Here is a 14,637-nt window from a genome sequence, read left to right as displayed (position 1 = left end):
ACGGTCACGAAACCACAGCACAGTGACAGGCATTTTCCTGGCCCTGAGCAGCCGCCGGTGTTGCCTTCATCCTGTCCTGTGGTAACGGGGGACCCCAGCACGTGCCAGGCTGCTGCAGTCTGGGGGGACACCATTGCATCCCCTGCATGTTTCAGGCCCTCACTTGATCCCAGGAAAAGGGTGGTTGGAGGAATTTGTGGAGTTTTTATGGCTTCTGGCCTGTTTACAGGGAGGACTGTCTCTGGCAGTGGGTTCCCCAAACAGCCCCATACCGGCGCTGCTTTGGCCAGGATAAAGACATTCCTGTCATTCCCGGGGAAGGGCTTTCCAGACCCAGTCACGGCGGGTTAATTTTAACAGCCAGCCCTCAAGGATGTGTGAGCAGTGGCTTCTCAAGCCAGCCAGTGTCTCAGGGTGCTGGGGGGTACCTGTTGCTGGACCCCTGGGTCATTACCAGGGTGGGCTCTGTGTCCCTCCTGCCGAGCTCATTGCTGCTGAGCAGCCTCTTTCCACACTGAGGGACTGGGTTTATGGAGAGAAATTCCAGCCGGCTGCTGGAGTGCTGAGCCCTAATTGTTTCCTTATGGGTGGCTCTTGACCAACACCATCCAGAGCAGTGTGGGCATCATCAGCATGGGATCAAGACTACTTTTCTGGCAGGAGGGGGAATAGGTGACTCAGGCTGAAACCCTCGCCCCAGCTGAGCGTCATTGCACTATGAGGGGTAGGAAGGTTTGTCGGGTTCAGCCTGGCACCCCCAGATCCCGGGAGGCTGGAGCTGGGGCCTCGGGATGCTTGTGGGAAGCGTTTGTCTGCTGGCAGGCCATGCATTTCCCATGGCTCCCTGATAATGGAGTGCACGGACACATTTCAGAGCTGTCCTGTAACTACTGCAGAGGGAGTTCACCCTCCAGCACATCTTGGAGGGTCAGGAAGGCAATGGGGGTCAAACACCTTTTGGGGAGAGGCAAATCCCCCCACCCCCCACCCCCCCGGTGCCTCCAGAGATCTGGGAATGCCTCTGGGCATCCCATGGCATCTCCAAGTGCAGTGTCTTTACATACTCCCTGGGGCTCTCCTGCTCCTCACCCAGCCCCCCAAAATAATCCCTGGGTGTTCCTACACCGCCATGGGAGCAAACCCCGATGCTGCCTCCACCAGTGCCACATCTCCAGGCATCCCTCGGGTCTCCCTCCGCTGTAGTCCCGGGGCACGCGGTGTTGCTCCCCGGCCCCCCCCCCCCCCCGCGCTCAAGAGCATCCCCGAGAACCACCGGGGCTGCCCCTCCCTGGCTCCGTCATCCCTGCGCGTCCTCCGGGTATCCCGCAGCGGCTCCCGGAGCATCCCTGGAGCTGACCCCGATCCTCCCCCCGCCCCGCAGCCCCCGGCCCCGCGGCGGGCGGCGCATGTGCCGCGCAGCGCCCGCCCCGCCCCGCCCCCGCCACCGCCCCGGGCCGGAGCTCCCCGCGCCCCGCTCCGCTCCGCGCCCCGCTCCGCTGCCAGGGGGCGGCGGGTCCGTGCAGCACCCGCGGAGGGCGAGGGAGGGAGGCAGGCAGGCAGGGGGCGATGCCCCGCCCGGCTCCGCCGCCGCTCCGCCGCTGTGCCCCCCCCGCCGCTGCCGCCGCCGCCGCCCGGGCGCCGCCCGCCCCCCGCCGCCGCTGAGCCTGGCCCGCCGCCGCGGCCTCCCCCGGCGGCGCCGCCCGCCCCGGGCTGCCGCAGCGCCGCGATGGAGACGGCGGAGAAGGAGTGCGGAGCCCTTGGCGGCCTCTTCCAAGCCATCATCAACGACATGAAGGTAGGGGATCCCCCCCCCCCGCGCCCCGGTTTTGCTGCCGTGACAGCGCTCCCCCCGCACCATCCCCCCATCGCCCGGCTTCCCCAGGCAGCCCCGCGCTGCCGCCGCCGGTGCCCGTCCCGCGGTGGGTAGCGAGGCTCTGCTGCCCAGCCGCGAGATGGGGATTGGAACCCCGCATCGGGTATGGCAGCTCGAACATCAGCCCCACAGCGAGTGTCGGGGTCCCACATCGGCTGTCAGAGCCCGGCACGGGTTCCCAGAGCCCCACATCAGCCCCATACTGGGCATCGGAGCTCTGTGTTGGGCATTGGAGCCCTGGAGATCGCAGCCCCCCATCATCTCTATATCCAGCGTTGGAGATTGGAGCTCCATCCTGGGGATTGCAGCCCCACATGATCCCCAGATCCATCACTGGCTATCGGAGCCCCGTTCTGGGTGTTGCAGCCCTATATCTGCCCTGTTATCCTTCACTGGGTATCAGAGCACCATGTCGGGCATCAAGGTCTCACACTGGGTGTCAGAGCGTGGCACTGGGTACCAGAGCCCTGCATCAACCCCATAATATTCATCGGGGCCCTGTATTGGGCATTGGAGCCCATCCTGGGGATCCTGGCTCCATATCAGCCCTGTACCCATCCTCGGGTGCCTGAGCCCCTTGTCGGGTGACACAGACCAGGCATCACTGCCCCTCGCCAGGTACCACTGGCCCCACACCGGGCATTGCCACCCACTTCAGGCATCATGTTGTCCCTGTCCCCCCTGCTCCATGCCCAGCCTGGATTTCTCTCAGACCCAGTGGGGTTGACACCAGTGGAACAAAAAGGTCCCCTAGCTCCTTGATCCCATTTCCTAACCCGGGAAGAGGATATTGCCTCCACCCTCCCTGGGAGCAGGATGGGGCCATGTTTAAAAAAACCTTTTTGTTTGTTTGTTTTCATTTCAAAAAATACATTAAAAATGCTGGGGGACATTTCTGAGCAGGGGCTGAGTGGGGAGGAGGGGACCAGCCATGTTTCTTCATCTCGGGGGACCAAAATTCCCACAGCCAGCTCCAGCACTGGGGTTTAGCCCTAGTCATTTTTGGGAGGCAAATGCTCTCTTCCTCCTCCTCCTCCTCCTCTTCCTCTCTTCATGCTGCAGACCCGTCCAGACAATGCTGTCATTGCCAAAGCAGGGGAGGGGGGGATAAAAAAAAAAATAAAAGCCTTGCTGGGAAGGAGATTAACCCCTTCGAGGGGCAGTGGTGGCTCTGCAGCCGGACTCTGGCTCAGGGCTGGGAGAAAAGCTCCAGGGAGAAAATCCCAACTCTCCCCAGGGCAGAGGGATCCAGGGCTGGTGCAAAACGGGTGCTGGGGTGTTCAGCTCCCTCTCCCAAACGCCTTCACCCCAGCCACCCTCTCCAGGCAGCCTGGCTGAGTCCCACACTCCCAGGTGGCAGGTGGGGCAGCCCCTGCCTCAGTTTCCCCATTCCCCTGCTGAGGCTTCAGAGGGGATAAGCCAGCCCAGAGCTGTGCCAGGGATGTGCCCAGCACCATCCGGATGTGGTGGGGCTGGGAACCCCTCACTCGGGGAGACTGGGCTGGAGTCAATTTCATGCCATTTGAAGGTAGGAAAGATTAAAGAAAAATCATGAAAAAGGAGGAAAACCCCACCACACTACAGCTGGGCCTCAGCCTGTGCCCTGCACAGCCCCAGCCGAGTGCCAGTGGCACCTGAGGGTGTGCTGTCCCCATCTCCCAGCCATGTGGGTGTCCTGGCACAGGCACTGGGGGACAAGTGCTTGAAGAACTGCTGGCATTGAAGGGCAGTGATGTGCTTATGGTCCTATGGCTGGGACCCCTGTGCTGGTCACAGGGCAAGGGGACCTTATTTTGGTGGTGGGTGACCATTTCAGCACCCCTTGGCCTGTGCTGGGGAGAATTTGTTTGTTGGTGACAGTCCCTAAGCTGGCTTCTTTCCTGTTGCCTCTCCTTGTGTGCTCAGTGTCCCTGAGTGACCTTGACATGTCCTTGTGCCCATTGTCCTCTTCCCCATCCTCCTCATTCCTGGCATCACAGGGGTTTGGGGGCATCTCAGTCTGCTCCCTTCTATGGGGGAGCCTCAGTTGCCCTGCCCAGGGTGGCCAAGGAAGGTGGCCCGGAGCCAGTGGCCCAGGAATGGTGGCCCAGCCCTCTGGCAATGACAGTCCCTGGGGACCCACAACCAGGGGGTTACTGCCACAAGTCAGTGATGTGTCAAGTGGCACCCTCAAACCCTTTCTTTGCTGGCTCATGAGGAAATAGGGGCTTTCATGGTCCCAAAAAATGCTGGGCTGGTCTCATGCTGCCTCAGTGCAAACCTTGTTCCCAAGCTGCCACCAAGCCATAGTGCCCATGTGGATGCGTGGCAATGTACATGTCCCAGCCTGGTGGCTGCCCTAGGGGAGTTTACAGATGCCTGTCACTGCCATCGGATGGTGACACCAGGATAGCACCGAGATTCTGTCACTGGGACAACAGGACCAGGACTGACCTTGCTAGGAGAGCAGCACCAGCATGGCTTCACCAGGATGATGAACCAGGAGTGGCCCTACTGGAATGGCTTTGCTGGGATAATAGCACTGGGACCAGCTTCACTGGAACAGCCCTGGAATGGCCTTGCCAGGATTGTGGCACCTGAGTAGCTTCACTGGAATGATGGCACCGGTACTGGCCATGCAAGGGTGACACTGGGATGGCCTTGTCAAGACAGCACCAGGATTAATCTCACCAGGACAACATGGACTGGCCTTGCTGGGATGGTGACACTGGGATGGCCTGGCTGTATGGTGGATCAGGATCAGCCTTGTTGTGATGGCACCAGGATGGCCTTGCTGGGATGGCGCTGCAGCTGGCATTACTGGGACAGTCCTCACTGGAATGGCAGCAGCATGGTCTGCTGGGACTGGCTTCACTGGGACTGCGCTGAGAGAGACTTGTTGAAACAGTGGCACTGGGATGTCCTCACTGGGATGGTGGCACTGGGACTGCCCTGGGATGACTCCCCTGGAACGAATGGTTGCACCAGGACAGCCCTGGAACAGCCTCGCCACAAGGGCACTGGGAATGGTCTTGCACAGATGGCCTTGCCAGGATGGCACCAGAGTGGCCTCATTGGCACAGCACTGGGCTGGCCCCCCAAGCACCTGTGCCCTGTCCCTGTCCCCACACAACTGCCCAATTCAGGGTTCTGGGGACCCCGACCTCCCCTCCTGCCCTGCTGGTCCTTGGGCTCAGGGGAGGTGAGGACTGGGGCTCCTGTCTGTGGGACTGGAGCTCTCCATGATGGTGGGTTTGGCCATCAGTGTTTTGGGGGGAAGCTGCTGCTGGGGGTCTCCTCTACTACTGGCCAGAGTCTTAAAGATTTTTCATTTCATGCCCTCAATGAGGAAGAAATCACTCAAAATCCTGAGGTCTCTATGGTCTAGAGGTTTGGGTGGCCAGACTGGAAAGGGAAAAACATCAGGAGGGAAAAGAGTTGTGCTCAGCCTTTATTAGCCATCAGAGAAGTTATTGAGCTGCCCTCTCTGCGCCAGTGCAGGAGGGACCTGCCCTGACTGGGGAAGCAGTGCAGGGGTTGAGGGTCCCTGTCTCTCACCATCACCCTTCCTCCTTGCAGAGCTCCTACCCCATATGGGAGGATTTCAACTCGAAGGCCACCAAGCTGCACTCCCAGCTCAGGTGAGTGGCTAAAGGGGGGGTGGGACATGGGGGATCCCCGTCCTCATTGGCACATCCCAGGTGTCCCACAGCCACTGAGCTCCCCCTCGCTCTCTCTGCCTCAGGACCACGGTGCTGGCCGCAGTTGCCTTCCTGGATGCCTTCCAGAAAGTGGCCGACATGGCCACCAACACCCGAGGTAGGGGCCTCTCTCCTAGGGGTGGGCGTCCCCAGGCTTGTCTGGGCAGGGGCACAGGTGGTGAGTGTCCCCTGTGGGGTGTGCCCTGCCCACATTTCTGGGGTGGACTTCAAGCAGCAGCTTCACCACCCACAGAGAGATATCCAGCCTGTTCCCACACCAAGGTGGAGCATTCCCTGGGAAGCAGCACTGGAAGGATGGAGTGGGAAGGGGGAAGGAGGTGAGCACCCATGTGGGTGCTGCTTCTCACCACCCATTGGTGCTTAGCCACATTTTCTGGTGGGGCTGGGACATTCAGGGTGGCTCAGCCCCACATCAGGGTCTCCTGCACCCATCTCTGCCCCCCGGGATGCAGAATCCACCTTCCTTGTCCCTGGCACACATCTGGGGAGTTCCCAGGGGGGTCCTGGCTGCTCTGGGGTCTCCAGGGAAGGGGAATTAGCTAGAGGGAGATTCAGGAGTCCGAGCTTCACTGTTCTGGGGACAAACCCTAACTCACCAGGGAGGTGACTGAAGAGCCAAGGCTGTATGTGGGGTCCCCCATACTGTTGGGGAGTGAGGGGAAAGGATCCCCGGACCCTCTCCAGGTGCCTGCTGGCAGTGAGGAGCCACTTCCCACTGCCTGGCTTCTGCCAAGCAGATGGTCCCGGGCTGGTTTGCAGACTGGCGGCATCCAGGCCATCTGGAGCCACGCGAGGAGGAGGAGGAGGAGGAGGAGGAGGTGGAGGCAGCAGCTTGAGCCAGGATCAGCTTTGCCTCCAAACCCACTAGCCCACTGCACCAGGGGGATTAGGGCTCCTCCAGCTCCCTGTCAGCCCAGGCAGTCAAAGCAAGGAGGAGGCACAGGAGCAGTGCTGGGGACAGCTGGGGACCAGCACCACAGGAGTCAGTGTCACCCTGTAGTGCTGCTGTACCTGCAGGGCTTTTTGGAGGGTGGGCAGCAGAGCAGCAGCGTGGGGAAACTGAGGCACTAGGTGGGGGCTGGCTGCTGGCCTTGCATGCAGTGCATGAGAATCGGATTAGAAGCAGCAGGAGCTGGGATAAGAGCATTAGGAGCTGGATTAGGAGACTACCCCAGTGTAGGAAAAGGCCCATGGGTTCCCCTATTTCCATAGCACTGGGAGACTGAGGGACATCCAAAACTCCTACAAAGGGGTGGGAGGTTTCTTTGGAGGCTTTTTTAGGGGAGAGAAAGGCTGAATGTCACTCCTTAGTTTGCACCCAAGGATTTTTTATTTCCGTTTTCTGTGGGAATCGCCAGCAGCACTGCCACCATGTGGCCATCCTTAGGCTTCAGCGGTTTCACCTAAAAAGGATGCTCCTGCTATCTGCTGCTGGCAAATATCCCCCCCCCGGGAGTTTAGACTCCCTTTTTATCCGCTCGTGATTGTGCCTGAAGGTGTGGGACAGAGCTGACTGCCTGGAACTAAGCCAAGGTACCTCATCACCTCCCTTCCCTGGGCCCCTAGTGCCAAATTTAAGACAAACTGGGAAAAAATGGGAGCAGGTTCTAATTTCAAAGCCTCCAGAAGATGTATTTAGTGTTTCATGTATTAGTTAGTGGATGATTATTTATTTCTTTATTTTGTGGATTTATCGTGGGGAAAAACAAGCCACCCCCTGCCTAAAGTGTCCCCATTGCCCAGTGCATCCCAGTGCCAATGGTCCCTGTCACGACCCACCCTGTTCCCACCGTACAAACTGGGCTGGGACTGGTGTGGGGGTGTCCCTGCCCCTCGTCAGCAGCACTTTGCTCCCCCCAGGTGCCACGAGGGACATCGGCTCGGCGCTGACCCGGATGTGCATGCGGCACCGCAGCATCGAGGCCAAGCTCCGGCAATTCACCAAGTAAGCAGCACCAGGATCAGCTCCAAACCCACGGCGTTGGTGACACGGCCTGGCCAGGCTCATTCCCTCCCTAAGGAGGGGATGCTGGGTGCTGGCTGGGCATGGGTGGGGAATGGCTCTGCCGTGGCTCCAGCACTCTCCCACACTCTGCTTCTCTCTCCCTGCTCCAGTGCCCTCATGGAGAGCCTGATAAACCCTTTGCAGGACAGGATTGAGGACTGGAAGAAAACTGCCAATCAGCTGGACAAGGACCATGCAAAAGGTACAAAGGGGACAGGATGGATCCGTGGTGCAGGGTGGCTGCTGGACAGGGGTCCCCTCTGACAGCACTTCTGCACCCCCAGAGTACAAGCGAGCACGCCATGAGATCAAGAAAAAGTCCTCTGACACCCTCAAGCTCCAGAAAAAGGCTCGCAAAGGTGAGAGGGGGTCTCCTGGGGGTTGCCCCCACCAGCCCCTCCGCAGCACCCCCAGCCAGGGCCGGTATCCCGGCTGTGGCACTGCCAACCGGGGGGTGGGCACTAGGGGGGTCCTGCTGCCTCCCTGTAGAAAGGGAGGTGCCAGCACGGCCCGGGGGTGGTGGGGAGGCGGGGCAGGCGCCCCAGCCTTCGGCCTCTTTTCACACGTTTTCTCTGTCTCCTTCTCTCTTCCCTCCCCTCCACATCCTTCCTGTAGAGCTACTTGGTAAGTGAACCGCTGCCCCCCACCACCGGCCCCCTCTCTGCTTCCTCATCTACTCCCCCCAGTCTCCCCAGCCTCTGTCTGTCTGTCCGTCCGTCCATCCACTCCCAGTTCCCACCCTCACCTTGCTTTTAGCTTAGCTTAGCCTGCACCCTATATCCTGAGGCAATGCCAGACTCACCATGTAGCAGCCCAAGGGGTCCTCTGGTCCCAAGTGCCAGGGATGGGGATGGAGTGGCAGAGAAGCCCCCTGCCCAGGTCTGTTGTGGGGTGAGGGTGCTCCTGGACCTTCCAGGGAGATGGGCAGAGTGGGAGACCTATGGTATGTGCTGGAATGTGAAGATGGGGTGCTGTCCTCAAGCGGGGGGAATGGCCTCGGCTTGGCAGTGGCACCGCCAGCAGCCTGGGGAGGGTGGCAGGGGAGCCCAGGGCTGACAGTGCCCCATCTCTCAGGGAAGGGGGACCTGCAGCCCCAGCTGGACAACGCGCTGCAGGACGTCAATGACATGTACCTGCTGCTGGAGGAGACGGAGAAGCAGGCGGTCCGCAAAGCCCTCATCGAGGAGCGGGGCCGCTTCTGCACCTTCATCACCTTCCTGCAGCCTGTGGTGGTGAGTGTTGGGGGCCGGGAGGGTCAAGGGTTGTTCCTTCTGCCCAGTGGATGCTGATGCTCTCTCTTGTCTGTCCTCAGAACGGGGAGCTCACTATGCTGGGAGAGATCACCCACCTGCAGGGCATCATCGAGGACCTGGTGATGCTCACCGCTGAGCCCCACAAGTTGCCCCCCGCCAGTGAGCAGGTCAGTAGGGGCAAGTCAGGGGAGCAGGGAGGCATCTTTAGGGGGGACTTAAAACCCCATCTTTCCTGCAGGTGATCAAGGACCTGAAGGGCTCTGACTACAGCTGGTCCTACCAGACGCCCCCATCCTCACCCAGCAGCTCCAGCTCCCGCAAGTCCAGCATGTGCAGGTATGGTGAGGTGGGCTCCACACCCAACCACAGCCAGGAAATCCAACCCTCTTCGTTAACCTCAGTGGGTCTTCATTAACCTCAGTGGGTTAATGATGCTTATGGCTTTTGGGGATGCTCACAAGGTGCATGTCCACCTTCTCATGTCCATATGGGCAGGTGGCTCCCACTAATATGGAGGAATTGGTCTTGGTGCACTGGGTAGGGCTGGTGGACCTATGGGGCAGGATGGGGGCCCGACACATGCCCTGTCCACCAGGGTCTGGGGACATGTGTGCCGTGCATGGGTGTTTGGGGACAAGCATACCACCTCTGTCATGTCCCCCAGCCTGTTCCCTGCCGCAGGGCCACCCCAGGAGGCAAAGGGACACCCCCAGGAGGACTACGTGCCTCAGTTTCCCCAGGTTGGGATGTGTGGCAGGGCGCTGGCCATCCTGCCACCTCCGAACCTCTGTTTTAAATTCTCTTTTCCTTCCTTTGTCCTTCCCACCGGCGTGTCCCCGTCCCCCTGGCGCCCCCCCAGCAGCGTTAGCAGTGCCAAGGGTGGCATGGCGTGGCCCGGCGGGGCTCAGACCTGCTCACCCAGTTCCACCTATCGCTACCGCAGCCTGGCGCAGCCCCCCGCCGCCACCACCCGCCTCTCCAGCGTCTCCTCCCACGACTCCGGCTTCATCTCCCAGGACGCCGCTTATTCCAAACCACCTTCCCCCATGCCCTCGGACATCACCAGCCAGGTACAGGGAGGGTGGTCCGTGCTGCCAACCTCCATGCCTCAGTTTCCTCTTCCATAGAATGGGTGGGTGGTGCTGGGCGCAGCACAAGGGTCTGGTGGAGAGGTGATGAGACCCACCCTCAGAACTATTTCCATCTGTGTTCGCATCAAGGGGAATAAATATTGGGAATATTGAGGGTGCCTGCCGTAGTTGTGGGCATCCTGGGCCACATGGCAGAGAAACCCTATCAGGGAATTCCCCCGGGATGAGGCACAGAGATCCCTCTCCCCGTGCCAGGAGAACAGGGTGTTTCCCAATCACCACAGCCCCATAATACCCAATTTGTGCCACCCACCAGACAGCATGGAGCAAAGCTTCCCCTTCATGCTGCACCATCCCCAGTGCCAAGGATGCTCCAGGATCCCCAGGGAGTTGCCATTCCCACCTGTCTATGCTAACCTGGCATCACCAACCCAGCAACCCAAAATACCTCTTGGCTCTGCATGGCTTGGGGTGAGAGGGGGCAGGGTTGGGGCAGTGCATCATCCCAGTTCTTGACCCCACTGCCAAGGTCGCATCCTGCTCGCCATCCTGCAGCTACTGCCAGAGGGGAGGAGGGCTGGGGGCCTTGCTCAGCCAGGGAGCTGTGGGTGCTGCTCTAACCGGGGTCATGGCTCTGGCTTTGCTTGCTAACTGCCTCTTCTCTCACCTTCTGGCTCTCGGCTCGTCACGGCACAGCAGAAGTCCTCCAGCTCGGCGTCCTCAGAGGCATCCGAAACCTGCCAGTCAGTTAGCGAGTGCAGCTCCCCCACCTCGGTTAGTCCTTGCCATCCCACCAGGGTTGCATTTCACACGTGATTCCCCCCTCACTTCATGGGGTTCAGCCCCCGGACCCTCCCCTCCCCTCCTGCATGGGGCAGAGCATCCTGAGCAGCACCCGTGGCTTGACATGGGGGACATCAGCTTGAGACCTCTCCTGCCACACTCCTGCTCCCAGTGTCACCAGCATGAACCGCATGCCTTGCCCGTTGCAGGACTGGTCCAAGGCCAGCCCCTATGACCAGCCGGTGGTCCCTACCCTGCAGCGGCGCAAGGACCGCGTGGAGCACCTGCGGGAGGCCGAGATGGGCTCTCCTGCCGGGGGGTACCCGGGCATCGGTGCCGAGGATGCTCCCAGGCCCCGGATGTCGCCGGCTACAATTGCTGCCAAGGTACCAGCTGTGGCAGGGAGGGCACAGAGGTGGGGGGCTCCTGGGGACTCCCAGAGGAGGAACCAGGGTGCTGACAGTGCCCTTTGCCCCAGCAGCATGGGGAGGAGGTGTCCCCTGCCGCCAGCGACCTGGCCATGGTCTTGACCCGTGGGCTGAGCTTGGAGCACCAGAAGAGCAGCCGGGACTCGCTGCAGTACTCCAGTGGCTACAGCACGCAGACCACCACCCCCTCCTGCTCTGAGGACACCATCCCTTCCCAAGGTACTGGCACCAGGGGTACCTGGGACCACCTGAAATGGCACTTAGAGTGGGGAAGGGCACAACAGAGGTTTTGGTGGTGCTGGGGCACAAATGTGTGTGCTGGGTGTCATAGCACTGGGCTATGGTCATACTGTGTAGGGGCTGGTGCCACAAGTAACCACAGCTTTTCCTGGTTATTTGGGTGCTAGCTGAAGCTCAGTGGGTGCAGTTGTGCCAGGAAGTGCTGTAACAGGTGATGTGGTGATGTGTCTGTGCACAGAGGTTGAGTACAGGTGGAGATGGTGGCAGATGGTAGGTGATGGCAACAGAGTCAGTAGTTGGAGATCAAATAACCACATCTGTCGTGATGTTGGTATGATGATGGCTGAGCCAGTTATGAGCATGTGGTGGTGACAGTGGAGCTTGGCCGTGATCGTGTAGTGATGGCTTGATTGGGGTGGTTGTGATGGTGACAGTTGGGGTTGGTTGTAATTTCAGTGTGATGGCTGGGGTGACTGTGCTTTCCTACAGAAGTGATGTTTGTGTTTGGTGGGGAGCATGTTGTGCCAGCAATGACTGGGACAGTAGTGGTTGTGTGACAATCATGGCAGTTGAATTTGGTTGTTGTTGTGCTGTGATGGAAGTGGCTGGGGCTGGATTTAATGACATGGTTGAGCTTGGATACCACTGTCCCCCCAGCCACACTGATGGTGCTGCTCCCTCCCCAGGCTCCGACTACGACTGCTACTCGGTGAACGGTGACGTGGAGTGTGACCCGCAGAGCGATTTCGACAAGTCCTCCACCATCCCACGCAACAGCAACATCGCCCAGAACTACCGGCGGATGATCCAGACCAAGCGTCCCGCCTCCACCGCCGGGCTGCCCACCGGCACCAACCTCCCGGCCGGCACCACCCCGGGGGTGGCCACCATCCGCCGCACGCCCTCCACCAAGCCCTCGGTCCGCCGTACGCTCTCCAACGCCGGCCCCATCCCTATCCGACCCCCCATCGTCCCCGTGAAGACCCCCACAGTGCCGGACTCCCCTGGCTACGCCGGCCCTACGCGGGTGGGCAGCGAAGAGTGCGTCTTCTATGCTGACGACGCCTCTCCGAACCCCCTGGATTTTGCCAAAGCTTCGCCCAAGCGGCTGAGCCTTCCCAACACCGCCTGGGGTGGCGGTGCCATGGAGATCTCTGTCTACCCCGGGGCCGGCCAGCACCTCTCCGCTGAGGAAGAGGAGGACCAACAGTTGGCTGCCAACCGGCACAGTTTGGTGGAGAAGATTGGGGAGCTGGTGGCCGGCGCCCACGCCCTGGGGGAAGGCCAGTTCCCCTTCCCCACCGCCCTCGTGGGGTCAGGCCCCGGCGAGGAGACCCCCGCGCCGCCCCCCGCGGCCTCCATGGACCCCCCGGCCGAAGACATGCTGGTGGCCATCCGGCGCGGGGTGCGGCTGCGCAGGACCGTCACCAACGACAGGTCGGCCCCGCGGATATCGTGATGCTGCCCCGGCCAGGGGGATGTGCCCGATGGACCCCGGGGGCAGCCACTGCCCCTCCCCAGGGACCCCCACCCGCCGGCACCCGCTGCCCTGTCCCTCTCTGCTGCCCCCTGCTTCCTGCCCCTCTGTCTCCTCCTGCCCTGCCCTCTCCTTACATCCCTCCTTCACTTGCTCTCTCTTTGGTCCTCTTTCTCCTCTTTTTCTCCTTTTCTCCTCTTCTTTTTCCTGGTTTTTCTGCTTTTTTCTTTTGCCTTTTTTCTTTTGTTCTTCTATGTCACTTTTCCTTCTGTTTTCTTATTTTCTTCATTTTCCCATTTTTCTCCTTTTCCTTTTCTTGTCCTCTTTTTCTTTTCCTTTCTTTTTAACTCTTTTTTTTTCCTTTCTTTTTACCTCTTTTTCTTTTCATTTCTCTTTAACTCTTTTTCTCCTCCCTTCTATTTTCCTATTTTCTTCATTTTCCTATTTTTCTCCTCTTCTTTTCCTCTTCTAGTCCTCTTTTTCATTTCCTTTAACTCTTTTTTTTTTTCCCTTTCTTTTTAACTCTTTTTTGTTTTCCTTTCTTTTTAACTCTTTTTCTTTTAATTTCTTTTTCTCCTCCTTCTATTTTCCTCTTTTTTTTTTTTTCCTTTCTTTTTTCCACCTCTTTCCCTTTCTTTCTCTTTTCCTGTTCCCCTCTGGCTTTCCCTCTCCTCTCTGTTTTCTTCCCCCGGGCGCAGGCGGGTGGCCCCAGCCGCAGCAGGAGAGGATGGTGCCAGCAGGGCTGTGCCAGCCGTGGAGCACCAGGAGCATCAGGACTGGGGGCCCTGGCCCCATTCCCCCCAGCTGCCTCCTTGGGGCCAGCACAGCTCAGCCTCATTCCAGGGGGCACAAGCAACGGGCTGGGGGTGCAGGGGGGGGAAGAAGAAGTGGGGGACATGTGAGAGGGTCGGGGGGCTGGGGGTAGAGGCACCGCAATCCCCTCTGTCTTGGGGGGACACCAGGGGGCAGGGACTGAGGATGCTGAACCTCCACCTTGCCCCCCCTCACAAGGATCACTTGGGACCCCCCACAAACCCCCTCACCCTCGCTCAGCACCCCCAGACCCTGTGCAGGGTCTGCTCAGAGGGGGCTCCAGGCACAGGAGGTTTGTCTCAGACCCCCCAGGCAAAGCAGCTTTCTGCCGGCGGCTGGAGGAAAGCACAACCCCGGCCCCGCTGTACATAGCCCCCGCCCCCTGCTGTCTGTCGCATCGCAGCCCCCAGCCCTCCCCCTTAGGAATAACAATTTAGTTCTCCCCCTTTCCCCTTCTCCTGCCCAGAACCGCTGAGGCCAAGTGACAAATGTTTGGGTTTGAGGGAGGGGGGCGTCTCTTATTTTGTACAGAAAACAAAAATTCTTTGGAAAAGAAAAAAAAACTGACCTGTCTTTCGACTGAAGTAACTTTTCTGGTGCTGTTGTTAACTTGGTCCTTATTCTTTTCTTTTTTTTTAATTTATTTTTCCCCCTCGTGTTCCCGCCTCTGCCGCCGCTTCCCCTCTCCCTGTCCCTCTGCCACGTTTCTTTCTCTTTCTTTCATTCCGTCTTTTCTTTTAATTTTTTTTTTCCTGGTGGTAATTCCCCTCTTTCCCCCCTTCCCCATTTTCCATAGTCACTGCTACAAGTAACGAATGCACTGTGAAGATTCCAGTATTAATAAAGGTTGTACTGTAATTAATAGCCTTGCCTGTGCTCCTATGGATTTTCTGGTTCTCTGGGGTCACCCCAGTAATGGGGAACAGGTGAGAAGGTACCATCACCCCTTTGGGATTCCCATGGCTTGAGGGGG

General features: G+C 59.4%; 1 protein-coding gene across 16 annotated transcripts; it reads left to right on the top strand.

Moving 5' to 3' along the window:
• Nucleotides 1-1,420: 1,420 nt before the first annotated feature.
• On the top strand, nt 1,421-14,526 carry MTSS2 (MTSS I-BAR domain containing 2). Of its 16 annotated transcripts, none has more exons than XM_071440544.1 (15): nt 1,421-1,795; nt 5,432-5,493; nt 5,598-5,671; nt 7,435-7,519; nt 7,690-7,781; nt 7,864-7,938; nt 8,195-8,203; nt 8,654-8,811; nt 8,892-8,999; nt 9,071-9,168; nt 9,776-9,902; nt 10,620-10,697; nt 10,916-11,092; nt 11,185-11,353; nt 12,061-14,526. In XM_071440544.1, exons 1-15 carry the CDS (start codon nt 1,727-1,729, stop codon nt 12,831-12,833), a joined length of 2,154 nt encoding a protein of 717 aa, XP_071296645.1. In that variant the 5' UTR covers nt 1,421-1,726; the 3' UTR covers nt 12,834-14,526. The 16 variants fall into 16 exon arrangements, with proteins under 16 accessions (XP_071296645.1, XP_071296635.1, XP_071296632.1 ...); XM_071440534.1 differs by having other exon boundaries at nt 1,422-1,795; nt 9,695-9,902; XM_071440531.1 differs by having other exon boundaries at nt 1,422-1,795; nt 9,692-9,902.
• Nucleotides 14,527-14,637: the final 111 nt, after the last annotated feature.

Source organism: Agelaius tricolor, unplaced genomic scaffold (genome assembly GCF_023055355.1).
Source record: "Agelaius tricolor isolate 1412-34295 unplaced genomic scaffold, bAgeTri1.0.p SCAF_15, whole genome shotgun sequence".
Taxonomy (NCBI): domain Eukaryota; kingdom Metazoa; phylum Chordata; class Aves; order Passeriformes; family Icteridae; genus Agelaius; species Agelaius tricolor.
The sequence above is the reverse complement of the archived record's forward strand: the minus strand, read 5'-3'. Positions and strand labels throughout refer to the sequence as shown.